This window comes from Pimephales promelas, chromosome 9, assembly GCF_988280905.1.
Source record: "Pimephales promelas chromosome 9, fPimPro1.hap1.1, whole genome shotgun sequence".
In the NCBI taxonomy this organism is placed as follows: Eukaryota; Metazoa; Chordata; class Actinopteri; order Cypriniformes; family Leuciscidae; genus Pimephales; species Pimephales promelas.
In genome coordinates this window covers 37,732,247-37,757,325 of record NC_142777.1, presented here as the reverse complement: position 1 = coordinate 37,757,325, position 25,079 = coordinate 37,732,247, and the positions used below count along the sequence as shown (strand labels likewise).

At 37.9% G+C, this 25,079-nt stretch overlaps 1 protein-coding gene across 1 annotated transcript; it reads right to left on the bottom strand.

Moving 5' to 3' along the window:
• Window positions 1–7,692: 7,692 nt before the first annotated feature.
• LOC120486682 (uncharacterized) lies at window positions 7,693–11,361 on the bottom strand. Its single transcript, XM_089135115.1, has 2 exons — window positions 8,449–11,361; window positions 7,693–8,208 (listed from the first exon to the last, which is right to left on the bottom strand). Exon 1 carries the CDS (start codon window positions 11,320–11,322, stop codon window positions 8,830–8,832), a length of 2,493 nt encoding a protein of 830 aa, XP_088991241.1. The 5' UTR covers window positions 11,323–11,361; the 3' UTR covers window positions 7,693–8,208; window positions 8,449–8,829.
• Window positions 11,362–25,079: the final 13,718 nt, after the last annotated feature.

Here is a 25,079-nt window from a genome sequence, read left to right as displayed (position 1 = left end):
TTATATATTATATAATATTATATAGTATATAATATTTTTATAGTATACTATAGCGTATACTATAGTATTCTCCCTAGTTAAATACAGTACATGTTGTTTAAATGTGCAAATTACACATTAATAATTAAGCAGCATTTTATAAAATCTGAACAGTGGATTAAACCAGGCTCAAAATTCGTATGGTTTTTTTGACGTTTTAGAGTTAAAGGTTTTTACAGTGGATTTCTCCTTTTTATCACTCCATATATCAGAAAATACAGCCTGAAAAAAAAAACACATAAATCATGCAAATGATATATATTTAGGAAAAAAACTGTTTGGTGTGGTGTGTGTGTGCAAGTGCTACTAAATATGCAAATACATAAAGTAAATATAACTTGAATGTTTATTTTGGATGTTTTCCTTTTACTAGTCGGACTTAATTGGGTTAGAAGAATTATGGAAGTAAAATGAAGAAGAAAAAAAGGTTTTACCTGCAGTGTCTTGCCTTAAAACAAAAGGCAAACATCCAAGACCAGTTTACACAGGGAACAAAGATATAAAATAGAAATATGAATGCCATCATGCCAATTAAAGCAACAGATACCCGCATGCTCGGCAGAAACATCAGCTTATTAAGCGTGTAGAGAGATAAATCTTACCAGCGCTGCTCTTGACAGAAAATCTCTGGCATCCAGCCGCTCTCTCTTCTCCGTCTTTATTAACATCTTCTCCGAGTCGACCCCATCACTTAAACCCGGCGGTGTGTTTGCTTTGCACCGGGGCCTGATTGATCACATTGGTATTTTAGCCCCACTTTACCTCTCTTGCATCTAGATGGGAAGACTGGCCGTGAGACCGGCCGAAATTAATCACCCCGGAGGCCTAATCAAGGATTAAAGCTAGAAGTTCATACTCTCGGTGGGGAAATTCATCACACACATACATAATGTTACACAAATGAAGGCATTTTGTTGCTATTTTTCTTCCATTTGTCCCCTGATTGTTATTTCAGCATTTCACGGAAGACTTAAATAATGCTAAATGCAATCCAGATTTAGTTGTCTTGTTTCACACATCGAAAAAAAAAAAAATCATTAAAATGAACAAGAAAACCCATTTGCAATCTGTAATGTGACACATTTCACCTGGAGAGAGCAGCTTTCCTTTAGCATTCATTCATCTCAATAGCAGTGCATTGCTTTTCCCTGCCGAAATATTAACAATAGGCATCTAAAAGAGTATAAAATTGTAGTCTCAGACTTGTGGACGCCACTATAAGACGAAGGGATGTAAATTCCTGTGAACTTTCATAGTTTTTCTTTCTTAAAGTGTAAATTGTGGTCATGATGTTCTTGTTTTGCGACACGTTGTTGACTTTAAGTGAGCAGTTAAAGCTGCAAAGGTCAATGCCGTTCCTTAGTCATTTATAATTTATTACACCCTCAAAGAAAGTTTCGATGGATAGCTCGCAGGCTATTTCATTTCTTTCTATAGGTGATAAAATATATGCGTCCAAATACATAAAATTAACAATGAATTTAAACTAAATCCATAAAATAATCCAGTGATGGAACCACTAAAAGGACCGATACATGAAAACTGTTATAATGTGGGTTTTGTGTCTTGTTATTTTGTTATCAGTTGTTCCCTGTCTATTAATTATCCCAGGTGTTTATTATTTCTCACGCCCCCCTCGTTATCTGGTTTAGCTTGTTTGTCCCTCATTATTTAAGCCCTGTGTTTCTACCCTGTCTTTGTGAGTTCTTGTTTTATGTGAACTGTTAACGGCGGTGTTGGTTGTTCATGCTCCTGAGTCCAGTATGTTGTCTAGTTTGTAAATAAAGCGTGTGCTGCACATGGATCCACAGCCTTATCCTTCTTGCAACAGCACTAGCAGCGTAACAAAAACTAGTTTAAAAAAGAATATTAATTATGATTTGTTGGCTATCTGAGAGTGATCTGCCTTCTATACTGTAAAAAAAATTGTTGGTTTAACTTAAAAAAGTAAGTAACCTGGTTGCCTTAAAATTTTAAGTTCATTGAACTGGAAAAAGTGAGTTAATACAATGAAGGGGATTAATTTAATCATCAGAAACTCAAAATTATATGTTATCTGAACTAAATAAATTATTTAAGTTGATTTGACAAAAGAAAAAAATGTTGTGATTACTACACTGTAAAAAAAATATTGTTGGTTTAACTTAAAAAAGTGAGTAACCTGGTTGCCATAAAATTGTAAGTTGATTGAACTGGAAAAAGTGAGTTAATACAATGAAGGGGATTAATTTAATCATCAGAAACTCAAAATAATAAGTTCTCAACTAAATAAATTATTATAAAGGTGATTTGACAAAATAAAAAATGTTGTGATAACAAATCTTGAAAATATTTTTTTACAGTGTAAAGTATAGCATAATAACTCAAATGAACTGATTTGAAATGCTGTGAAATACAAATATCACATATTTCACACTCAATTTATTTCAACAAAGTTATAACTATAAAAATCAAATAAAATAATAGAAAAATAAACATCAAATAAAATAATAAAAAAATAAATAAAATGAACACTCGCTAAGCACCAAATCAGAGTAAAAATCAGTGTTGAAACCAATTTTATTTTTGGGGGTCCCGTCTTTAAATGAGGGGGCAACATTATTTATATATACTGTATATCAAGTTGATCTTTCCGTGCTTTTTAAAAAAAGTGTAATATTGTAGTTTGAGCGCTTGCCATTGTCACGGCATATTAACTCTCACGCAAAGATGAAGATGACAGCGTACGCTACGCGAAACACGTTATATAAACAAATCAAGTTTGAAAATAAGCTGCATTTTACCGCGCAGCATTTTGATTGGTCAATCTATCAATCCTAATAAAACAACCTTTTTTTTTTTTTAAGCAATCAGAAATCTGAGGGGACCGGACATGTAAATGAGGGGGCCTAGGCCCACCCAGGCCCCCTCGTGGCTACGCCACTGGTTGAAACCGGTGTCAGTCGCCAGTTGGTCGATAACATTTTTATGAATTCTTCTGAAAATGCAATGTTGTGAGAACATGAATCTGAAGAAACACGAACGACGCTCGGGACGATTGACGGAAATGTCATGAAAGGTTAAGTCTCGCCAATTTGATTATTTAAAGAGCAAGACGACGCAAAAAGAGAACTCAATTCGCGCTGAGAAGTTTAGTGTGCAAACACAGAAAGAAGCAAGTAAATCCTGAAATGAGCCCTTTTCACGTCATCTTGCACTAAGACACATCCACACAAAATGATGTCAAAAAATGCCTGTCTCTGAGAGTATCTTAGTAAACAGTTGTTTCTGACTTTAAGGATTAGTTCACCTCAAAATGAAAATTTCCTGATAAATTTACTCGCCCCAGTCCCATCTTTCTTTCTTCAGTGGAAAAGAAAGTGGACTTAATGCAAAACGCAATATGGATATTGTTGTCTGGCCATCTTTAGACACTAAAAATAATTTAGTAAACAGTTTTTAAGGAGGCCATATTGTTTTCAGGCTCTACTAGAATAGATTATTCTCCTCATATTCTCCATTGTTGCGGCTCCTCTCTTCCCAGTCTGTCAGTAACGCTCTGTTTACTTCCTGTCTCCTCCTTCTTAAAGCACACTGTGCTCTGATTGGTCGGCTGGATCAGTGTGTTGTGATTGGTCGCGCGCTTTGAGTGTGTTTAGGAAAGTCCCGCCCCTTCCCAAAACCTCCAATTTAACACACTAATAACTAACTCAACCAGGCCCCGCCCCTTTATTCTACGCATGAATTATTATAATGAGGAATATTGTGACGTGTTCGTTCCCGGGAGAAACTCGAGACTACAATGGAGGCGTTTCAGGAGTTCAGAAACACTGACACTCATATAGAGAAGAACTGGGTCTTTCTTTAATTCTCAACAACTCATGAATTATTCAATAGGCTTGAGATTTTATAATAAGATGTGTAGGAGTGTTTTGTAAAGTGAACGTATGTGCTGTCCGTAAGGAGCCCAAGTGTATAATCCAAAAACCATCTCCATGAAAAATGCTTTATCTAAAGATATTAATCTTCTGTTAGTGCACATTTATACCAAATGTATAATATATTGCCAAGCTTAAAACATATAAGTCAATTTAATTAGTAAACAGGGTCAAGTAAGTTCACATTTCCCTAGAGGAAGATGAAGTGCTCCATCTTCAGCGAGAGAGAGAGAGAGAGAGAGAGAGAGAGAGAGAGAGAGAGAGAGAGAGACTATATCAGGTTGCACGAGTCTTGCTTTCCGCCGCGAGCGATGGAGAGTAAACTCGACGTTGACTTTCACTGTTTGACTGTGTAATGTTGTGTAATGTGTCCGTGGGTGAAATATGACTAGAGGGATGGGAATACAAAAAGTCTGAGACCGCACTGAAAATATGAGCTCTTTCATGTAGACCTGGGAATAAACAAAGTTTTGGAAATGTTGAAGCAAAAGTTATGATGAGGTTTTACTCATGTCCGTACAGCAAAACAGATCCCCAGTAGTTTTCCCTCATATAAATCAATGTTGTTATTGGTGGCTAAAAGTAAAAGCCATTTTCTTTATTGACGGAAAGGTGAAATAAAGCATAAATATTAGATGAAAAACTTAAATACGATAAACAACAAACTAAAATATTGCATTGACAACTGATCAAGGTCACTAAAAGGAGTAGTTCACTTTAAAAAACTTTTGCTGATAGTTTACTCACCCCCATGTCATCCAAGATGTCCATGTCTTTCTTTCTTCAGTCGAAAAGAAATATTGGAAATCCAGGATTTTCTCCATATAATGGACTTCAATGGGGACCAAACGGTTCAAGGTCCAAATGAGAGTTTCAGTGCAGCTTCAAAGGGCTTTAAACGACACCAGACGGTGAATAAGGGTCTTATCTAGCGAAATGATCCCTCATTTCAAAAATAAATAACAAAGTTTAAGTTTTATAAGCACAAATGCTCGCCTTGCTCTTATAAAACTTAAACTTTGTTATTTATTTTTGAAATGGCCGCTCGTTTCGCTTGATAAGACCCTTATTCGTCGTCTGGTGTCGTTTAAAGCCCTTTGAAGGTCAAGTTGTGTGCCCGTTTCTATTTGTTTGGTAATATTATTATTTTTTGTTAAAGAGGGGCAGGTTTATATAAGCTAATTGCTTCTGCCTGCTCCTTCTCTAACAAATTTATTTTTATTTATTTATTTTTTTTTTCGTATTATTATTATTACTATTATTTATATGTACATATTTATTTTTTGGTGGTTGTGTTTTACTTTGTGGTTTTAATTATTGTTTTGTTGTTGTGTATCCATGTTGATTGTTTGAGACAAATAAGAAAGAAAGAAAGAAAGAAAGAAAGAAAGAAAGAAAGAAAGAAAGAAAGAAAGAAAGAAAGAAAGAAAGAAAGAAAGAAAAAGCTGCACTGAAACTCTCATTTGGACCTTGAACCGTTTGGTCCCCATTGAAGTCCATTATATGGAGAAAATCCTGGATTGTTTATCAAAAACCTTCATTTCTTTTCGACTGAAGAAAGAACGACATGGACATCTTGGATGACATGGGGGCGAGTAAATTATCAGCAAAAGTTTTTTTTTTTTAAAGTAAACTACTCCTTTAAATAAATCTATAACCATAAAAAAGCATTTTAGTTACGTAAAATAAAATGACTGAAATGAGTTTGTGTGTATTTTATTTCAGCTACTTGCCATTGGCAACATTTCTCATTTTCATTTAGTTTAACTTGATGTACTAAAGTAACTTTTACTTTTATATTTGCATGTTTAAAAGTGTTTGCCGATGTCATTTACAGGACGACACACACTACTCATAAGCAGGACATGAATTATCATCTAATTATCTAATTAAACAGAAACTCCTTCCCTGTCGGATGATTTGTGGTTAAACAGTTGATAATACGCAGAATAAGAGAAAGAGTCCTGTGTCCTCCTAACCAAAGTCAATATTAGAAGAGTTTCATATAAACACGAGTTTTCTTCTGATGTTACAGACGTAGAAGAGCTACAGCTCATGTAAACTACGCCACATCGGTATCTTAGTATTCATTCATATTTTGAATTCGCTTTTATTTGCATGTCATTTTTTTTTTTTTCAGTTTTAGTTATTTATTATTTCAGTCCTCTCGTTTTTGCTTAGCTTAAGTTTTTCATCATCTAATATTTATATTAGCACCAAAAATAAGATATGGCATGACCTGTGTCGTCCCCAGACACATAAGCACATCAGTGTGTGTGTATAACAGACGGGGGAGGATTGTGGTTGCATTTTATTTTGTGATTTCACTGGAACGGAGAGTGGGCCGAAACACATCTGAGAGAGAGAGAGTATCATTATACGGCCCAGTTTAAGCCCTGGTGACGCATGCACACACACACACACACACACACACACACACAGACAGAGACAAACCTACTCACCTGAACAGACAGACAGACAGAGAGAGAGAGAGAGAGAGAGAGAGAGAGAGAGAGAGAGAGAGAGAGAGAGAGAGAGAGAGAGAGAGAGAGAGATGCACTAGCGGCTAAATATGTGTTACTGTTAGCTATTTCACAACGCCAGAGACAGCTAATTGTATTTGTTCATTTATTAATATATACTGTGTTTATTTATTTACCATGCTACATATGACATGATCTATATGACATGATCTATACATACATGTTCTGTGTGTTTGTTCTATTATTTATATATAATATGTTGATGCTTTGGCAACATTGTGTTACACAGTCATGCTAATAAAGCTACATTGAATTGAATTGAATTGAGAGAGACTACTCACACACCCATGCACAGACAGACACAACACACATCCTTTAGTGAAGGGGAAGTAGTAAAGTTCGCTATTAGATTAAATCTCGATGTACACTTCACTTCCAGAGTTTGGGGTCACCGAAATCAACACTTTCATTCGTCAGGAGTACTACAGCAGCTTCAACAACACAATACAGGGCTAATTCCCCGATGCTATCATGACATGGGGAATTCCCAATGTGTTTTTTAACAACAAATAAATAAGTAAAACACATAAATAATTAATTTGACGCTTTTTCACATTGGCAAGTTATATTGACTATTAATGAGACTTGACTGACCTTCCCAGAGTTGTTCTCTTGAGAATAATTGAAGAAAGTGGCAATTTAACAACCGCAATGACTTTCAAACTTTAGCACGTTCGTCCCGTCATGACGCCATTTTCTCCCGAGTGTCTCACACACACACACACACAGCTGCTGTAAAATTAGCTTTTACTCTTGGGCTTAAAGGGAGAATTCATTACGACGATGAATATGAATTATGCAGCAATCTTCGCTCGCGATAAGAGTTTGGCACAACGTTTCGCCCCGAGGTCACGTGACCCGCCGATTCAGAATATATTAAACCAGTAAAGCCGGGAAAACATATGAATTATATATTGCTCTGGTTCCAGTAGTGGCTGGCGATGACAGTTCAAAACACACAACTTGACTTTACCTTCACTTTCTGCACTGCATCAGCTTTGGAGAACAGCCTACAGCGAAATATAAATTTACCTGAATCATATCTTCCTTCCATCTTTATTTTCATGCTTTCTTGTTTATCTGAGGAGGAAAATTGAGGTTATAGTTTCTAAATGTGTACCTTTGATGCTTTCTGTAATGGTGTACGTGCAACACATTAGCCTAGCCTAGCCTAAATGAAAAATACACTCAAACTGTACAAATGGAACTGTACTGCGCTAATTACTTTTACGATGCTAATCGTTTCAGAGGGTCGATCACCACCTTTCGATGTCCAATGACTATGAGAGTAATGAAGATAAAGCAGTTGAACTAAATTGTACCTTTTACTCTGAATATTGTTGAACAATAAAATACACTGTGTACATATTCACCATCAAAAGGTATTCAAATGTAAAGAAAATGTACATATGAAAATAAAACGTAGGCCTACACAAAATAATAAACAGAAATAAACAATGAGTTGTTTCAACAGATTCAAGGATACAGATGACAGTTGGTCCTGTGATTAGGCAGTGAAACAAAGATTGGAACAGTCCGTGTGGTCTCTACAGTTCTTTAAAGTGTCCAAAAGGCTTTGTGACGTTGATGTTGAGATGCAGTCTCAGGCCCTGAAGTATGGTAAATCCTCAGCGACGATAAATTCCAGTGTATAATCTAAGATGTTACTGAATATTTATCTCGCTGATGTATGACTCTCAAACGTGGTTCTACAATAAACAAATAATGTAATCAGCAACATAAACTGTATAGATGTGCAATTAACACGACAGAAATGCTGAAACATTACAGCTCTATATAATGGATGATCACATCTGTCACTATTAACATAATATTTCCCACAATCAGGTAACTGCACTCTCATTTAACATAAAATATAATGTAGCAGCCGTACATAAAGGCAAACAGTGAATAAGTGACCATTAAATAATAATATAAATGTAACTCACAATCTTCAATGACGCACATTCAGGAATCGTCACCATGGAAACTTCAGTGCAAAGTTTAATATCGTCCACTGCCGATCAAGAGCACAAATATCCTATTCTGCAGTTCACAAAGTGAAGGCGCTGCAGAAAGTGATGTTAATCTATCTTATTTCACTGCTTTAAAGGTAAGATTGCAGGACCTAAACTTTCCCTCAGGATCCGAACCGAAGAAATATAATCTGCTTTCGCGCGAACTCAGATTAAACCACACCCCCTCATATTCAAATCAATGACCAACATGACAGCTGCACAGCCTTTATAATAAGTGAACAAAAACTGAACATGGGCTTTTTTACAGCCGCCCCCAAATTTGGTAGACAAATTTGTCTGTAGTAAAATCTACTACTGCATATCATCTGAGCCCTGCGGTAAAGCGGGTAATCTAATCAATCGAGCAACTGGTCGGGTGTAAGTATGATCTTTCACTTTAACAACAGCAGTTCTAACTCTACCATCAGAGCTAGGAATGATGGAGGAAACAGTACCCACTCGCCAGAGCGCTCTCGGTAATTGCTCATCAGCTATAAGGACTACAGTTCCAACTGTAATGTTCTCTCTCTCTTGATTCCATTTCTGACGTGTCTGTAAAGTAGGCAGAAAATCATGCACGAAATGCTTCCAGAAGTGATCACTGAGAATCTGGCTGTGTCTCCACCTCTTCCGACTGAGCAGGTCAGACTCAGGATAGACCACTTGAGGTAACGAGGAGTCAGGCCGCCCCATCAGCAATGAATTCGGAGTCACAGGATCTGGGTCGGCCACATCACTGGAGACATAACCCAAAGGTCTTGAATTTAAAATTCCTTCAATCTCTACTAAGACCGTCCTCAATACCTCTTCAGTGACAACCTGAGCACCCAGTGTGGTCCGTAGGGCTGTTTTCACAGACCTCACTTCTCTTTCCCAGGATCCCCCAAAGTGAGGAGCACTGGGAGGATTAAAACGGAACCTGATCTGTTCTTTGGAGAGTGTTTCTCTGAGAGTGGGTTGTATTTGACTGAAGACTTCTTCCAATTCACGACTCCCCCCTCTGAAATTGGTTCCCTGATCAGATAGAAGCTCGTATGGCTTTCCCCTACGTGAAATAAAGCGTCTAAGGGACATCAAGAATGAATCAGTGTCCATATGATCCAGTAGATCGAGGTGAACCGCTCGAGTGGTGAGACATTTATAGAGGATACCCCACCTTTTCTCTGTACGACGGCCTACTTTAATTGTAAAGGGACCAAAGCAATCAACCCCAGTGGAATAAAAGGGAGGTTTGAATAACCTAAGGCTGGAAGGTGGAATGTCTGCCATCCTTGGAATTTCTGGTCGACCCCTCCACTTCTGGCACTCAGGGCAGCTACGCTGATGTTTCTTAACTGCCTCTCTCCCTCTTAGAATCCAAAACTTTCGCCGTAGCTCGGCAAACACCCGTCCAGGTCCAGGGTGAAGTAGTTTGGCGTCATAGTGCTTAATGAGGAGTTTCACCACTGGATGAGTCGGGGATAAAACCACAGGATGTAGAACTTCTTTGGCCAGGCTGTCACATCTTCTAAGTCTACCACCCACTCTAATCAGATTGGAATCTTTGTCATACTCAGGTGTAAGTCCTACCAGCCGACTGCTGGTTGAGAGAGTCTTTCCTTCCTTAAGCGAGGTAAATTCTTCAGGGAAGTCTTGCATTTGACAATGCCTCAGAAGAGTCAATTCTGCATCATGAAATCCATCTGCATCTGGTGGTTCTTTACTGCCAGCCGCCCCATGCAGGGACTGCACTGTGGCTTCTAGAAGCTCTTGATAACTATTGAACTGATGGGAATCTGGAATGGCAGGTATTGCAGTCTCTTTAAGCAACCCACTGAATACAGGTTTCTTGAGCTCTTGACTATCGTCAAGGATTTGACCCTCGGGTGCCTTTGGCCAATTGCAGCTGGGTTGCATCAAGAAGGCTGGACCCTGGCTCCAGCGAGTGTCTTGAGCCAGTTGAGTCAGTGCCAAACCTCGTGTGATGTCATCAGCAGGATTATTCGAAGAATCGACATACCGCCAGGATTCTGGGTCAGACAACTCTTGTATTTCACAGACTCTAACTCCGACAAATACTTTGTACCTGCAAGAATCAGATTGCAGCCACGCGAGGACTGTGGTAGAATCTGACCAATACACAAAGTTGTGGATGTCTAAAGTCAGCTCTTTCTTCAAAACAGCACCCAGCTGTGCTCCTGTCATTGCAGCACAAAGTTCTAAGCGTGCGATTGAGAGCTGCTTCTTTGGAGCGACTCTGGATCTTGCGGCCAAAAAGGCTACCGTGATGTTGTTCTGATCGTCTTCAGTCCTCAAGTAGGCAACAGAGCCATAGGCTCTCTCAGACGCATCGCAGAATACATGAATGCTGCGACTTTTGATTGCATCCTGACTGTTGGAGCTGTAACATCTGGGCTGAGAGATCTCTGATAACTGATGGAGCTCATTCTCCCACTGTTGCCAAGCACCCAGTAATTCAGCAGGGAGGCAAGGGTCATCCCAGCCTCGTTTCTTGCCCCAGAGCAATTGCACAATGATCTTAGCCCTTGTGGTGAAAGGGATCAGATACCCAAGGGGATCGTATTGCTTTGCAAGTGTGCGATAGATCTTACGCATGGTGGTTTCACCTTCCTCTTTCTGGTATGGTTTGTATGCCAAAGTATCAGATTTGCAGTGCCATATCAGTCCGAGGGTTCGCTCTTGAGGATTGGCTGTTTCTTGGTTAATCCAGATCTCACTGCTCTTTGATTTTAGCTCAGACGGAATGTGTTTAATGACTGTAGGAACATTACTGGCCCACTGACGCAACTCGAATCCACCCTCCATTAGTTGATGCTGTAGTCTGTGTACTAGTTTCTTGGCCTGTTCTTCGGTTGGTACACTCTTTAGACAGTTGTCTACATAGAAACTGTGTTCAACAGTTTGAAGCACATCATCTGTTGGTTCAAGGTAGTTCCTTACTTGCGACTGAAGGGCAAATGTAGCGCAACAGGGGCTACAAGTGGTTCCAAAGGGCAAAACTTCCCACTGATAGATTGTTGGAGGCTCAGCAGTATTGCCATTACGCCACAGAAATCTGAGGAATGGCTTGTCTTCATCAAGGAGGCGGACTTGATGAAACATGCCCCGCACATCACTGCAAACAGCTACAGGGTGTTCCCTGAAACGGAGGAGAACTCCCAACAAGCTTGCACCGAGAGTAGGCCCGGGTAAGAGATACTCATTCAGAGACTGGCCTTGGAACTCGAAGGAGCAATTGAATACGATACGATCCTTCCCATTATGATGGACCATATGATGTGGTATGTACCACGAATGAGGACTCAATTCACACTCCTTGGATGATAGCGGGGTGACATAGCCTGCCTGCAGCAACTTCTGGATTTCAGCATCATAAGTGACTGCCCTTTGTGGCTCTCTGGACAACCGTCTCTCCGTACTACATAGAAGAGCCAGGACAGCTTCCTTTGGCGCATTCAATGGGGGAAGTGACTCTTTCCAGAGTAATGGTGTAGCATATCGGTTGACTCCATCCACATTAATCCTAATGGTCTTTTCTTCCAGAATACGGAGGGCTTCTGAATCTTGACGCGAGCGTGTGACTACCTTATCTGATCGATAAGGTAAAATGTCCAGTTTCCAAAGTCTTTCAACCTGGTTAAAAAGCTCAGAATCAGGTGTCACACAAGAAACAAAGAGACATTCTTGCGGCTGAAGGCGAGGACGAAAGAACCTTGATGGACCTTGCAATGTCCACCCAAGCCTTGTATGCACAGCGGCTGGTCCTCCTTTGGGTCCCAATATCACTGGCTCTACAGGTGTGATCAAATGTGGATAGTCTGAACCGATAAGCACTAATGGTTGTGCTTGGTTGATTTCGTCCAAGGGCAGATCTCTAAGATAGCGATACTTTCGCTGCAGGTCAGTAATGGGGTAAGTATGCTGAACAAGACCTAGGTCCTTGGCTGTAAAAGCTCCATGAATTTGGAATGATCTGTCTGGTTGCGAAGCTGGAGCTATAGAGAAGGACACCGAACTTCCTCGTATGGTGTGAACCTCATGCCTCACAGTACGAAGGGCTAGATCTTCAACTGTACCTTGAAGACCTAAACGTTGAGCAGCCTCATGGAGCAGAATCGTTCGCTCGGAGCCATCGTCCAGTACCGCGTAGGTCTCTAACGACTTGTCTCCATTCTGAATCACAACTCGACTCAGTTTAAGTAACACTTGCTTTCCGCTTGTGGGACGGTCCAGATACAAGGTCTGGGAAGTGGAGCTCATGGGACCTGTGCTCTCTGACTGTCTGCTGTTGTCTTTCCCACCTGAATCTGAGCTGGCATTAACATCATGGAGAACTTCAAGATGTTTCCTATCACATTTCTTGCACTTCGCTTTCAACGTACACTTTGAGGTCTGATGATTTCGGCCACATCTCCAGCATCTACGGCCAGTTTTGATCCAATTCTCAACCTGCTCCTTAGTCAAGAGCTTAAAGTTTGAGCACTGATTCATGTAATGCTGGATGGTATTGCAAAACGGACAATATTTCTTAGGCTTCTCCTGCATCCTATCTGAGAACACTGACCCTGTGTTTGAGTTATCTACTGACTCTCCCTTATGCTCTCCTCCATGCAGAACAGTAGTCAGCTTTCGAGGTGAGAAACCATGCTTCTTATCTTTGCGGGGGCCATGCTTCTCATAATCAGGGTAAGTACCGTACTGGGTTCCATCCACCTGCACTCGAACCTCATATTCAAGCCAATCAGCCAAGTCAAGCAGAGTAGGAATCGGAGTCTGAAGAGGGTTAACAAATCTCTTAAAGTTGGCTCTTAGGTCATATGGTAACTTAGCTAAGAGGCGGGATACATGAGAACCGCACTTCAACTCGGTCCAACCTGGGCTACCCAACTGATTCAACATTCCCACTAATGCCCGCACACGAAGAGCGAATCCTTTGAATGCCTTCACATCACCACTCTTTATTGTGGGTCCATCCATCAAAGTAGTGATCCGCTGCAATGCCAGCTGATGCGGTTGACCATACATGTCCGTTAGGGCTCGCATAGTGTCACTAAAGGGAGAACGACTGTGACTGTAAGAATCTGCGACAAGTAAAGCATCTTCCAATTTCAAATGATCCATTAGTATTTGAAACTTAAAAGATTCAGAAGCGTCGGCGGGCAGTACATTGTCTAAAGCGAGCTTAAGTCTGGCGAATTCCCGTGGATCATCATGAATGAAATTTGGGATTGTTGGTGTAGGCCCACGATATTGCACTGGCAGCGGGTACAAGGGACGGTTAAGATCTTGATCCAAAATTGGATATGAACGATCAGGCGAATACAGCCGTCCGTTGCTATGATAGTGTTCAGTTCTAGGATCACGTTGAAATTGAAGACTAGAACGGTCAGCTAAGGCAGTTTCTTGCAAAGTGTGCACTCGGCCCCCATAGTATGGATCCTGAAGATTTCGAATGGGCCGATACTCTGAATGCGAATGACAAGCATGTGCCTCTGCAGGAGAACGACTGAAAACTCGAGGGGGGGGGTTTGGCGAATTGGGCTGCAACAACATGGTATCATCGTACTGCCAATAAGGCGGATTGGACTGACTCTGCTGCTGGTCACGAACATAAGCAGCTCGATCAGGAACATGTTGCGGTAAGTCATTCACATTATGAGGAGGTTCAGTATACTGAGGTGTTGACTGGCCTGAGTGTAATTGGCTACCATTCAGTCCACTTACTTCCTTTAGACGATTAGTAAGGTCTTCAATAAGATCTTGATGACCATCACGACGTGCGTGCAGAGAATCATCCCTGAGAGGCACCAATGGCACATGCTCAGATTGACCTGGATTTCGATCATCCTGATGTGAGGCCAGCATACTTGTAGCCATCGCTGTAGAAGATACCCCCTCTTCTACGCTAAGTGATTGTCGTGAAGGTGATGAAACCTGTAGTGGAGCTAACACAGGAGAACTAGCGATTATATCTGAGATGCGTCTAACATCCTGCCGCAGCTGCTTGCTCTCCTCTCTCATTTCACGAATACATGAGAGAACATCAGCATTAATTACTGTATTAACCTGCTCATCTGCAAATGTGAGTTGCCTCTGAGGATGACTGACCTCATAGTCCTGAAGATACAAAGGCTGGCGAGTGATTCTGCGTGGCCGAACCACCTCATCTTCTATCATTCCCTCTCTGGGTCTGGACATCATCGCTGAAACGGTTAAAGCCTCCGGCTCGAAGGACCATTAAATGTACAAATGGAACTGTACTGCGCTAATTACTTTTACGATGCTAATCGTTTCAGAGGGTCGATCACCACCTTTCGATGTCCAATGACTATGAGAGTAATGAAGATAAAGCAGTTGAACTAAATTGTACCTTTTACTCTGAATATTGTTGAACAATAAAATACACTGTGTACATATTCACCATCAAAAGGTATTCAAATGTAAAGAAAATGTACATATGAAAATAAAACGTAGGCCTACACAAAATAATAAACAGAAATAAACAATGAGTTGTTTCAACAGATTCAAGGATACAGATGACAGTTGGTCCTGTGATTAGGCAGTGAAACAAAGATTGGAACAGTCCGTGTGGTCTCTACAGTTCTTTAAAGTGTCCAAAAGGCTTTGTGACGTTGATGTTGAGATGCAGTCTCAGGCCCTGAAGTATGGTAAATCCTCAGCGACGATAAATTCCAGTGTATAATCTAAGATGTTACTGAATATTTATCTCGCTGATGTATGACTCTCAAACGTGGTTCTACAATAAACAAATAATGTAATCAGCAACATAAACTGTATAGATGTGCAATTAACACGACAGAAATGCTGAAACATTACAGCTCTATATAATGGATGATCACATCTGTCACTATTAACATAATATTTCCCACAATCAGGTAACTGCACTCTCATTTAACATAAAATATAATGTAGCAGCCGTACATAAAGGCAAACAGTGAATAAGTGACCATTAAATAATAATATAAATGTAACTCACAATCTTCAATGACGCACATTCAGGAATCGTCACCATGGAAACTTCAGTGCAAAGTTTAATATCGTCCACTGCCGATCAAGAGCACAAATATCCTATTCTGCAGTTCACAAAGTGAAGGCGCTGCAGAAAGTGATGTTAATCTATCTTATTTCACTGCTTTAAAGGTAAGATTGCAGGACCTAAACTTTCCCTCAGGATCCGAACCGAAGAAATATAATCTGCTTTCGCGCGAACTCAGATTAAACCACACCCCCTCATATTCAAATCAATGACCAACATGACAGCTGCACAGCCTTTATAATAAGTGAACAAAAACTGAACATGGGCTTTTTTACACAAACTGTTTTAAACCCTGAAACAGAAACATGTCTAAAACAGACCAACAAGATGTGAAGAATTCTTTGCCTTCAGCAATTTCATTCTTCTTCTTCTTCTTTTTTTTTTTTTTTTTTTGCATGAAAACAAGATCTCTATGTATGGTGTTCAGTCTGATAAACAACTCTCTGAAGGAACCAAATGATCTCCAGATGTTGAAATGGATCGAACTCTGAATACGTCTGAAACGGCATCTAGCCGTCATGGAAAACACTAGTTTGATGAGTCCTGCATCCTATCAACATGTCAAACAAACTGCATTTCTAACTCATATTGTCAACTACACTTGTGCTTTTATGATAGACAATGTTCTGATCTTGGTTGAGAGAAAGGCATGCCGTGTTCTGTGACCGTATATAGCTCTCTGGCTGAAGATAAGCGCATTTACTGCATTGCAGGGCTAAAGAAAACATCATTAGCATTACAAATGTTCACAAGATTTCAGCAAAGCCCTAAAGGAGAGTGAGGAAAGCAGTCAGCATCCCATAATCGATACAAGTTTGCACTAAAAACATTAGAAAACTACAACGCTGTCTCATAGTTAGGGCCACATGTCTTTGAAAAGAGAATAACTAAAAAAAAAAAAAAAAAATTGGGAAAGGGATTTTCCAGAATTATGCATTAAAAGTTACTGCGGTCACACAGAGTTGTGGAAGGTGCACTCTAAAAAATGCTGGGTTGTTTTAACCCAATTTTGGGTCAAATATGGACAAACCCGAAATGTTGGGTTAAAAATGTAATGTAAAAATTTAACCCAACGGCTGGGTTAGTCCATATTTGACCCAAAGTTGGGTTAAAACAACCCAGCATTTTTTAGAGTGTGGAGAAATGTTGACGGAAGAGAAGAATAATCAGGGCTTTTCTCTTATAATCAAAAATATAATCAAATAAAGCTCATATCATATTTTTCTATAAGGAAGTAAAGTATATATAGTTTCTAAACTGGAAACAAAAGTGCTGACTTAAATTTTTTAAGTACAATCAACTTCAAGTCATTTCAACTTAAATTGCTTTATAACTTCTTCTAAACCTTATTTCGATGAGTTAAAGCAATGTAAAAACGTGTTGTCATTGATCATCATTTTTACAGTGTAATGATGAAGAAAAAAAAATCTTTTTCCAATCTTTTTTTTTTTTTTGGGAAAAATCTTTTTGGAATGGTTCCATCCCCCGCTTTATATATGGAACTGCAAAATGGTTCTATATAGAACCATTTTTTTTTTTGGTAAAAGGTTCTATTGGCCAAGTATGGAACCCCAGGGTTCTATATAGAACCCATTTTTTAAGAGTGTATAGAACCTTTTAGGGGTTCCAAATACGTAGCACTGATAGAACCTTTTAAGGTTCTATATAGAACCTTTTCTTCTAAGAGTGTAAAATAAAAGTTACATCCTAAAGCATTTTTGTTATCCTGGAACCGTCTTTAGTCGTTCATTTCATTTCTCATGTAAAGATTTATTGATTGAGTTATAGGAGTTTGGCCTTAGAGGCATCTCAGCGTGCCATCTTGTAGTTCTCTCAAATAACCTTTATTTCATGAGCTTCTATGTGTGATTTATAGAAATATAAAAAGAAATTCCCTGCAAGAAGCGAGCAAGTCTCACACCTGCACCTCAGTGTAAAGAGTGAGCAAAGATGTTCTTGTATTTCCCGTAATGTGTTTGTCTCTTGGAAAGGCCAGTGTGTGGTGTTTTCAGGGATCACTGTGAGAGACGGCTCATTATTTACAATATGACAGATATGGTTTTATGTTATACGGCGTGTGTTGAATGCAAACCCATGAGTGCAAGAGCTCCTGCCAAAATTAATCCGTCATGTTTGCCTAAACGATCCGCTTTTTCACCTGCTCCAGTCAAAACAGGGACACCTTTTGTCATTACTGCTAATCGTATTTTAATTGACAATATGTGCGGTATCTAATGCAGGAGAGAGTGAATGCAGATGGAGGAGTGGAGCCGATTCTGTGCAATAATGTCATCAGTATTCAGAGTCTCTCCTCTGCGATGCTTCACGCCGGCACACCGGATACAGGAATGCACTAAAATTGCTTTAAGCACAATTAGAGTGTTTTGTGCCATTTTTTTCCCCGTTTAATAAAACATTTAAATTGATAAAAATAAATGATTAAATAACTGATTTAAATAAATGCAAATACATCAAAATTAAAATAAAAATTAAAAAAAATAAATAAACAGGCCTACATGAATAGAAATTTAAAATATAGCTGCGAGCAGCGATGAAGGGCCCAAGCCGGTGGCACCGCAACCCCGGTTCCTTAGTTACCTAAAAGCACCACACTCTAAAAAACGATTCGTTGGCTGAACAACCATTACTTATAAAAGTAATTGGATCAAACATAAAAAATTAAGTATTCATAACTTTTCAACGTTTACTTAAAATATATAGTGTGTGTAACACAAAAATATAAGTTACTAGGTGCACTTAAATGTATGTATAAATAAAATGAAAAATACATAAGGCATGTCAACTTGCGTCAAAATTAAGTAAATCTAGCATATCATTTTAAGTAACTATATTAGCCACGTGATATGCAATTTCCCGTGATGCCTATCCAGACAAAAATTTTAAGCCATTTTATTTCACAGCACATGTGAAGACGTTGAGAAGAGGTAAGCTTATTTTTTGTACCTACACATTATCATTTATTGCATTTTTGGTCAAGAAATTTACTTTTAACTGAATTTCAGAATTGCTACAAATTGTGCATCAACAATTAGAAACGTGTTACTTACGAATGTAAACGTTTGTAGTCTACATGTTAATGAATGAAATAAGTGTTTTGCACGCGAGTATTTGAAGAGTATATTGTGTTTTTTCAAAATATATGACCATGATGTTGGCTTATGCATTAATGGTGTGTTCACACAGAACGTGAATTTAATTACTTGCGATAGCAGATTACATTCATAGTCAATGCAAAGACGCGAAGACGCATCATTCGCGCCGGGCGTCGCGAATTGGGTGACTCGTTTGCCGCGAAAGTCTTCCTCGGTAGAAAAATTTGAACTTGAGCGGGCTGCGGAAGATTCAAGCATCTAACTAGACGCGACGTGTTTGACGCGTTCGGTTACCAATTCGGACGGCGCTTTCTCCCCCACGGATAGCCTAGATTATAGGCCTACTTTATTAGCGAGTTGTTTTTGGATAAAACAAATGTACCTTGCATATTTACAAATTCCCATATTCTCTATCTATACATGGATTGTGGGGAAGGGGGCTTTGGGCGCGGGTTAACGTTAACATAAATATTACATTCAAAAACACATTGCCTACAGCTCCGTGTGCACAATTTATCATTAAATAATGGCAATCTTGATTCTAGCACAATATTATTCCTAAATGACAGCGACATTCAGTAAATTAAACCTTCAAAATTATTATCAAAATAAGTAAATACCCTTTAAACAAAAGTTTAGCTTCAAATAAAGATTGTAGATCTACTGTTTTGCAGTAGTTACTGAAGAGATTCGTTCAAAACCTCTGGACAAAAGTCATTAATTAACTTCTGTTTTGTTTAAATTAATAGATATTAATAGACACATTTTTATATTTATAGGCATTTAATAATGGACTAATTTGTTACATTTAATTGTTTTTTATTGATTTTTGAAAAAAATAAATATATAAGCCTATATATCTTCTGCCCACCAAGCCTTCATTTATTTGATCCAAGAAAAAACTGTAATATTATTATTATTTTAACAACTATTTTCTATTTTAATATATTTTAAGATGCAATTTAAAAGTTTTGGGTAAAAAATAAATAATAAAGTGAAATGCTTTATTGTGTGTGATTTGCATGTTTAATTTATTTTAAGACATGTAAGCTGAAGATCTAAAATAAGTTAAAATGGTTTGTTCAACTGATTTAATTGTCTTATTTTTTATATATAAATGAGCTTAAATGTTAAGTAAACAGAACTAAGATTTGTTTTGATCTCACATGGCCTGCACTGTGTTGGATTTACTTAAAAGATATATGCACCATTTTTGCGTCATACTTTTTAAGTAATCCGTAATCATTTAATTAAGTAAATTTTTAACTTGGTATAATTTTACATAAAATAAACTTAAATATTTGAGTTCACGTGACATTCTTTACTTAAAAATATATGTAACGTGATGCATACATTTTTAAGTAAAGAATGTTGCGTGAACTCAAATAATTAAGTACATATAACAAAGATTTTCTTGTTAATTTTAAGTAAAATTATTCCAAGTTGGGATTACTTAAAAAGTATGATGCAAAAATGGTGCATATATATTTTAAGTAAATCCAACACATCATTTTTTAGAGTGCAGGGTGGCCATGCCACTGGCTTTGGCCCTTCATCGCGGATCACAGCTATATATATATATATATATATATATATATATATATATACTGTATATATACATATATATATGAAGCCGGTGGCACCGCCACCCTGGTGCCTTTAGGTTTATTGTGCACGACATGCAAAATGTAACCCTGCTTTGACTGATGCAAGCTCTACAGCACAGTTTATAGTAAGAAAGAATATAGTAAGAAAGAAAAGTAAGCTGTTACTCTGAGATGGTTTGGGAAACAAACATTCATCATGTCGCATTGGTTTTAGTTACTTGTCCTCGAACAGAGCCCTAATCTGTTTATATTTCAGTTACACATTCTACATTGATTAAAAAAGAAAAATCAAATGTGTTTTTAATTCATACAGAAATAAAATATTTATAATTCAGCTGAGAATAAAGTTAGTTCAAATTTTAAGAAAAACAAATATATGATCTGAAATATAGCACATTCATTTTTAAATTCATTCAGGTTCAATTACCAAAAATACAATCTTAATTTAATTTAAAGCAAATAATAAATCTAAAATATATGGGTTATATGCATATTTTGTAAAAAAAGAAAAAAAAAAGAAAGAAAGATATATATCCAAAAACACAAGGCCTTTAACAAGGGTGCAACTCTTATCACTACAACAAACATAGTCACACACACACAAGTCAAGTCACTTACATTTTATATGCAATATTGACTTTTTAGATGCAATATTGACTTTTTTCTGTTTCAGCAGAGAAAATAGTTAAACAAAGATCACAGCGACCCATCGCGCATCTCAAAGCAATGTGTTTTCTCATTACTGAATGGTTCAGCATTTTGAATCCATGACTCGTTCATTAAGACGGTCATCTGGCGACACCTTATGGTGATTTAGGGTTATGTTTAAAAGTATCGTTCTTTACAGCGATTTTTAATTGACTCCTGTTAAACCAATCTCGTAACATTATTGTGTAACCGATTTAATTTGATCAGCCTTACCTAGGGTAACAGCCCTATAGTGTCTTATTATTCTAAATTATTGAATTTATTGATCAAATTTACTAATGAAAAATGAAGCATACATTTATTAAGACTAGGCTGCCCTGCAGATATTAGGCTACAATATGCAGATTTAAATATACCATTTATCAAATAATCTGTTTATTTTTAGGTTACACATTACATTGTTTAAAAAATAAAAATCAAATGTGACCCGCTCTGGCGAAATGAGTCGGAAGTTGCAACCTTCCATTTTAAGATATGGGCCGATTATGTGGAAAAACCATGAAATTACAAAAAAAAAAAAGAAAAAAATAATTTTTTTTTGCTAATTTCAAAGAACAGACATTCAAAAATAATCTCACAGGGTTTCGTAGTCGAGATAATTGAGTAAAGGTATTTAAATAACGATTAAAGTTGTCAAAGCTTTAAATTCGCTGAAATAAACATTGCTCTTCTCAACTCCCCTCGTCACCTCTGAGCATTTCCCTGGTATCCCCTGAAACGTTGAACTCACTGGAGGCTTCTAACCTAAACTGCGTGAGTATATTTATCTGCAAGAAGAATATAGCCTATGTAAGGCTGTAACGATCGCGACACTCAGATCCACGAACCTGTGTCGCGGTGTGAGAAGACAGAATCACGACACCGACACGTCCCTTCAACTCCCGAAGTTATCCTTCACGTCCAGACCCAATGCTAGCTACAACATCTTTAAATTACTAGGCTATTAGTATTATTTGAAGTTAACATTATAAAATACGTAGACTTACACCACAAAACTTAAATTATTACTAATTTTTTTTTAAATTGGGCAATTTCAGCATTATGGAGGAGATCCAATTCCCAGATAATTAAATATTTTAATAAATTGGCCTATGTGAACCACACTGCACAAACCAAAAGTAATACTCACCCGATGAAGAAGGGTTGACTCTCTCCAGAACATAAAATCTTTATTTTATTTTCCGTGTTCGCATTTATGAGGAAAAACAATCCGAACGTGACCGTTCTCTGGAAGCAGCACTAAAACTTTCACATAGCTTAAACATGCAAGCACAAAGCCTTTCTTTAAAGTAAATTTCGTTTTAAAATAATTATCTTAATTTAAATCAATGTTTCATCAACCAATTACTAGGATTTAATAATAAGAAATAAATTGCAGACAATAGGCTAGGCCTAATCACGACGCGGAGACGCGCGGCACGTGAACTGAAGCTTGTCTCATGAACCGAAAGTCAGCGTATAAGGTATCCTCACAGACATATTGAAATGTCTACTTTTAAACGCAACCATTCAAAATGAAAGAAAACAGACTGCTCTCTGCTTATGTGGGCTAATCCGTATGAAAACTGAATTTCTCTCTGACTCCTCTTTAATCTTTCTGATTTTAGAACATTTTTGTAAAAGTGACTTTTTAATTATTTATTTCAAAAAAATTAAAAATAAGTTGAGTTTCAGCCTCGTTAAATTGCATTTATATATGTTAATCTATTTGGTCAAATTAAGCTATATAAAATAAATAGTTTATCCCTTAAAATGCTATGGATTTTGAAAGATATCAAAAAAAAAAAAAAAAACGAGCAAAAAAACTTTAAAAGCGATTTTCTTAGGTTTTCAATTGGAAAAAAAAGGGCAGACGACCAGAATTCAAATCTGTATATCGTTACAACCATTCAAGGTATGACCAAGGTATCATTTGAAAGCTTACAGTGTCCTCTTTCCATTAATATCAAAATCTCAATTTTTAAATTTGGGTCACTGTGACTAATTTTGCTGGATCAGGTCGGTCACAAATGTGTTTTTTATTGTAGTATTATTTTATACAGAAATACATTATAATTATATATAATATACAAAATATAACCGTGGGCGCGATTAAACAGTGTTACAATAAAACTCAACATTGTGTTTTTTAAAAATAAATTCAAATAATACAAATCCCGAAATTGCGCTAATTTTAAAATTAAACTAAAACTCATGGCTGCACAAGCATTCATAACTGTGCGCGCCAACAGCGAGGAACCAGCAGAACAGAGTGAACGTTCATTCTGTTTAGTTCAATCCTACTTAATAGGAATTTATTTAAAATGCTCGCTCTACTCCACAACATTAATGTCTTGTGCGGATATCTGTATTTTGACTTTCGGTTTTAAGTAAGCGATTTAAAAGTTCCCGAGTCCCAGCGGAGTCAAACGTTGATTAACCGGTGGGAATATAAACAATAGGCCTACCTGATATTGAACACAAGAGGGCAGTATAGCACTACGTATGACTCAGATTATTTTTTCTTCTTCTGAATTTTAAAACCATTCTGGCTGTTTTTGAACGTAAACATAATTCTTAAATGAAAAAAGGGAAAAACTGGTTTAATTATAATATTTGTATAATTTAATTTAGAAACAAATGATGTATAATTACATTTTTAGAAGATATGAGGCTTTTAGTGTTTACTGTTTACTTTTTTGACATTACTTTAATCTTTTGCCAAAGTTGCACATGCCTACTGGCTAATAAATGTGATGTATCTGTCGAGCTATCTGTATCTATCTGTTTCAAGCAATTTCAAGCATGCTAAGAGTCCCAAAAGTATCAAAAAAGAATGTTAAAGTTTGATTTGTTGCCTCAGCAACAGTATCAAAGATATCAAGAATCCATTCACAGGTCTACATCTGCTGTATTTTTACATTATACAGATGAAGTTTGAAGCAAATCGGTTAAAAATAAGAGGGTGATATCAAAGCATTTTGAAAGTGACACACTTCCTGCTGCCAGTTGGTGGCGCTATAACTTTGACTCACAATAGTCACATCCATGTAATCAGCCTCTTACAGTGAACACACTGCTGAAGTTTCATCAAGATCAGTTAATGTATGCTGAAGTTATAACACACTTCCTGTTTCACGTTTCTCGCCATAATTTTGTTTCCTCGCCACGGCCAAACCGTTCGAGATATCAAAAATCCCCTCGCAAACTTTCATCCTCAATGTCTTGACTTCATGCTGACCGAGTTTCGTGCCGTGTGTTTGAATTCTCTAGGAGGAGTATTGCACATTCCATTGCGAGCGTTTTACAAACAAACCTCAATAGCCGACTTCCTGTTTGGCTGGGGTAAAAAGTAAGAGCGTGAGGTATAGATGAAACGATGAGATCAACATGTGTACCGAGTTTCATATTATTACATACAAGCGTGTTTGATTTATGGACCAAGTGTTCGGACCCCGTTCCAGGGGGCGCTGTCTAGCCCCCCTGCCACACCCAGGTACCATCTTCAGCCCGGCTCTGATGGCTGTGGGATCTGACCTGTGTGCAAAGTTTCAAGAGTTTTCAAACCCGTTAAGGGCCCCAAAAGCCGCTAAGAGTCTCAAAATCATAAAAAAAAGAATTTTAAAGTTTGATGCGTTGCCACGGCAACAGTATCAAAGATATCAAGAATCCATTCACAGGTCTTCATCTGCTATGTATTTACATTATACAGATTAAGTTTGAAGCACATCGGGTAAAAATAAACGGGTGAGTTCAAAGCATTTTGAAAGTGACACACTTCCTGCTGCCAGTTGGTGGCGCTATAACTCTGACTCACAATAGTCACATCCATGTGATCGTCCTCTTACAGCGAACATACTGCTGAAGTTTCATCAAGATCAGTTAATGTATGCTGAAGTTATAACACACTTCCTGTTTCACGTTTCTCGCCATAATTTCGTTTCCTCGCCATGGCCAAACCGTTCGAGATATCAAAAATCCCCTCGCAAACTTTCATCGTCAATGCCTTGACTTCATGCTGACCGAGTTTCGTGCCGTGAGTTTGAATTCTCTAGGAGTAGTACTTCAAATTCCATTGCGAGTGTTTTATGAACAACC